The following is a 2,617-nucleotide window of genomic DNA, read 5'->3' as shown; positions in this document are numbered from 1 at the left end:
ATCCATGACTCTACCTATCAAATCTAGCATGCAATAAATAAAAAAATCAAACTAACTACTGATCGATAAAACAAAAAAATTAAAAAAAAAATTGCAGAAAAATTCTAAAACTTCTAACAAGCAACGAGCAACGCAATTTTACCCTCCCCCAAACTTAAAGTATGCATTGTCCTCGATGTATAGAAATAAAGAACACGACAACACATACCTCGCGCACGAGTGTCAAAACTCGGGCGCTCGAGTTGTTGTCCGCAGCATCTGAGTCATCCATTTCCATGGGCTGCGGCGGTGATAGATCTGGTGGTGGGTAAAATTAACAACTAAGGACGTAAAATAAAATAAAATAATAAAAACAAAATGAATGCTAAAGAAAATAAATTGTGGATTGCCTCCCACACAACGCTTGGTTTAACGTCATCAGCCCGACTATACCAATCTTGTTCATGGTGGATCGTATGATATCTTGGATGCCTTTATTTCCACCATTTGACCTTCAACTTCCATGGTCATCTTTCCTCGTTTCACGTCAATAATAGCTCCAACAGCAGCCAATAATGGTCGTCCTAGAATGACATGAACGTTCTGACTGTTCTCACTATCAAGTACCACAAAATCTGCTAGAAGCCTTATTTTATCAATCTTAAGTTCAACATCTTCCACAACACCCAGCGGTGTCCTGACCGATTTATCTGCCATTTGCAAGCTTAGTCCTGTGGGCTTTATCCTGCTCAATCCAAGTTTCTCGTAAAGGAAACTTGGCATTATATTCACGCTCGCTCCTGAATCACAGATAGCATTTTCCTCTGATTGACTTCCAATTTCACATGGTACAACAAATTCCCCGGGGTCTTGTAGCTTCTGAGGAAGATTTCCTTTCCTGCCCTTATCATCTCCTCCAGTAAATGCCACCTCTTCCTGCTCTGCAAATTGAATGTTAGAGTGTAGGTTCTTGAGATCTTCAAGACCTTTTTTCTTTTGAAACTCAGCCTTCAATTGTAAAAATCTTTGGAGGTAGGGAAGTAAAGAAATATCAACGCATTGATCAAAATCATAACTCTTACCTTTCTTACCTCGGCTCCTTTTGCTTGGAGGCGGCTGATCAACTTTCTTTTCTTTGCCTACCACTCCAATCTCCTCATGCTGCATAAAAATAGCATTCACCTCTCTCAGATTTGGGTCTGCATTCTTTTGCACTGCACCTGATGGTTGAGATGTGAGTTGCTTCGTTATTTGCCCAACTTGCGACTCCAGGATTTTCAAAGTAGCACCAATACTCGCCATATGTGTCTCAAGGTTGTCGAGTCTAGACTCAGTTCTAGACATCATCTTACCAGATTCAACAACAAATGTCCCCACTAGATCCTCAAATGATGGCTTCCCTTCCCCATTTGATGTATTGAACCCCGGTGGAGGGTTCAACACATTTTTATTGTTTGCATAAGAAAAATTTTCATGGTTTCTCAACCCAGGATGATAAGTATTAGGGGGAGGGTTACCTCGATATCCGCCAAAGCCTCCAAAGTTCTTGTTGTTGATGTATTGGACTTCTTCAGGAAACTGTGATTCTTCAACAACAACCGGTGGTCCTTCGGTGTTTGATGTACCCACCTTATTCATCGCGGCTATTTGAGTGGTCAATGCAGATACCTGCGCAGTGAGTGACGTAATAGGATCCACCGCATAAACTCCAGCTGTCCTTTTTACTCCTGCCCTTTCCGACGGCCACTGGTAGCTGTTTATCGTCATCTGTTCGAGCAAGTCATAAGCTTGCTCAGGAGATTTGGCAAAGATCGTGCCACCAGCTGCAGCATCCACTGTTCCTCTTGTTTGCCCATTTAGACCGTTGTAGAATAACTCAATCTGCACCCAGTCTTCGAAGCCATGGTTTGGGCACTTTCTTAACAGCTCCTTGTATCTTTCCCATGCTTCATACAATTGCTCGAATTCAGTCTGCCTAAACGTGCTGATCTCAATATTGAACTGGGCAGATTTTGCAGGGGGAAAGTATTTCGCTAAAAATTTCGTGGCTAGCTCATGCCATGTCGTGATGCTTCCCAAGGGAAGCGATTGTAGCCATCCTCGTGCTTGATCCCTGAGAGAAAACGGAAACAAACGCAGTCTAATAATATCATCAGAAACATTATTAATCTTTACCGTGTCCGTTATCTCCAAGAAAGTTCTCAGGTGAACATGAAGATCAGATGTGGCTGTTCCAGCAAACTGGTTTTGCTGAACCATATTGATTAGAGCGGGCTTCAATTCGAAATTATTGGCGTTGATTGTTCCTCTTGCAATCCCAGAGTAATGATTGCCGATCACTGGTCGGAAGTGATCTCTTATAGGAATCGCCTCTGGTTGGTCGCGTCTGTCATTTTCTCTGTTCTCAGCCATTGCTTGAATCTCCTCTCTTCTTGCTTTTCTTAATCTTCTCGCAGTCTTTTCGATCTCCGGATAAAAAATAAGCAAGTCTGAGTTTTGCGATCTTAGCATACACTGTCAAACAGGAAGAAAAAATAAAACGCTTAATCAATAAAAGATAAAAGAAAGATAAAAGCTCTAAATTAAAATCTAGACTAATTGGTAACAATACTGATATAAATTCAAATTTGACACTCCC

At 41.4% G+C, this 2,617-nt stretch overlaps 1 protein-coding gene across 1 annotated transcript; it reads right to left on the bottom strand.

The window, feature by feature from the left end:
- Positions 1–441: 441 nt before the first annotated feature.
- Positions 442–2,391, bottom strand: LOC140840836 (uncharacterized). Its single transcript, XM_073208001.1, has 3 exons — positions 2,155–2,391; positions 1,497–1,980; positions 442–1,355 (listed from the first exon to the last, which is right to left on the bottom strand). The coding sequence occupies exons 1-3, from the start codon at positions 2,389–2,391 to the stop codon at positions 442–444; spliced, it is 1,635 nt and encodes a 544-aa protein (XP_073064102.1).
- Positions 2,392–2,617: the final 226 nt, after the last annotated feature.

The sequence above is a fragment of the Primulina eburnea genome, chromosome 9 (genome assembly GCF_022965805.1).
Source record: "Primulina eburnea isolate SZY01 chromosome 9, ASM2296580v1, whole genome shotgun sequence".
NCBI lineage: Eukaryota > Viridiplantae > Streptophyta > Magnoliopsida > Lamiales > Gesneriaceae > Primulina > Primulina eburnea.
Note: the sequence above shows the minus strand (reverse complement) of the source record. Positions and strands in the feature narration are given on the sequence as shown.

Coding starts and splice junctions, on each gene's coding strand:
- LOC140840836 (XM_073208001.1), bottom strand. CDS start 2,391: ATGGCTGAGAACAGAGAAAATGACAGACGCGACCAACCAGAGGCGATT. Junction 1,981..2,154: donor TCTTGGAGATAACGGACACG/GTAAAGATTAAT, acceptor AAATCTGCCCAG/TTCAATATTGAGATCAGCAC. Junction 1,356..1,496: donor AGGCTTTGGCGGATATCGAG/GTAACCCTCCCC, acceptor TTGAGGATCTAG/TGGGGACATTTGTTGTTGAA.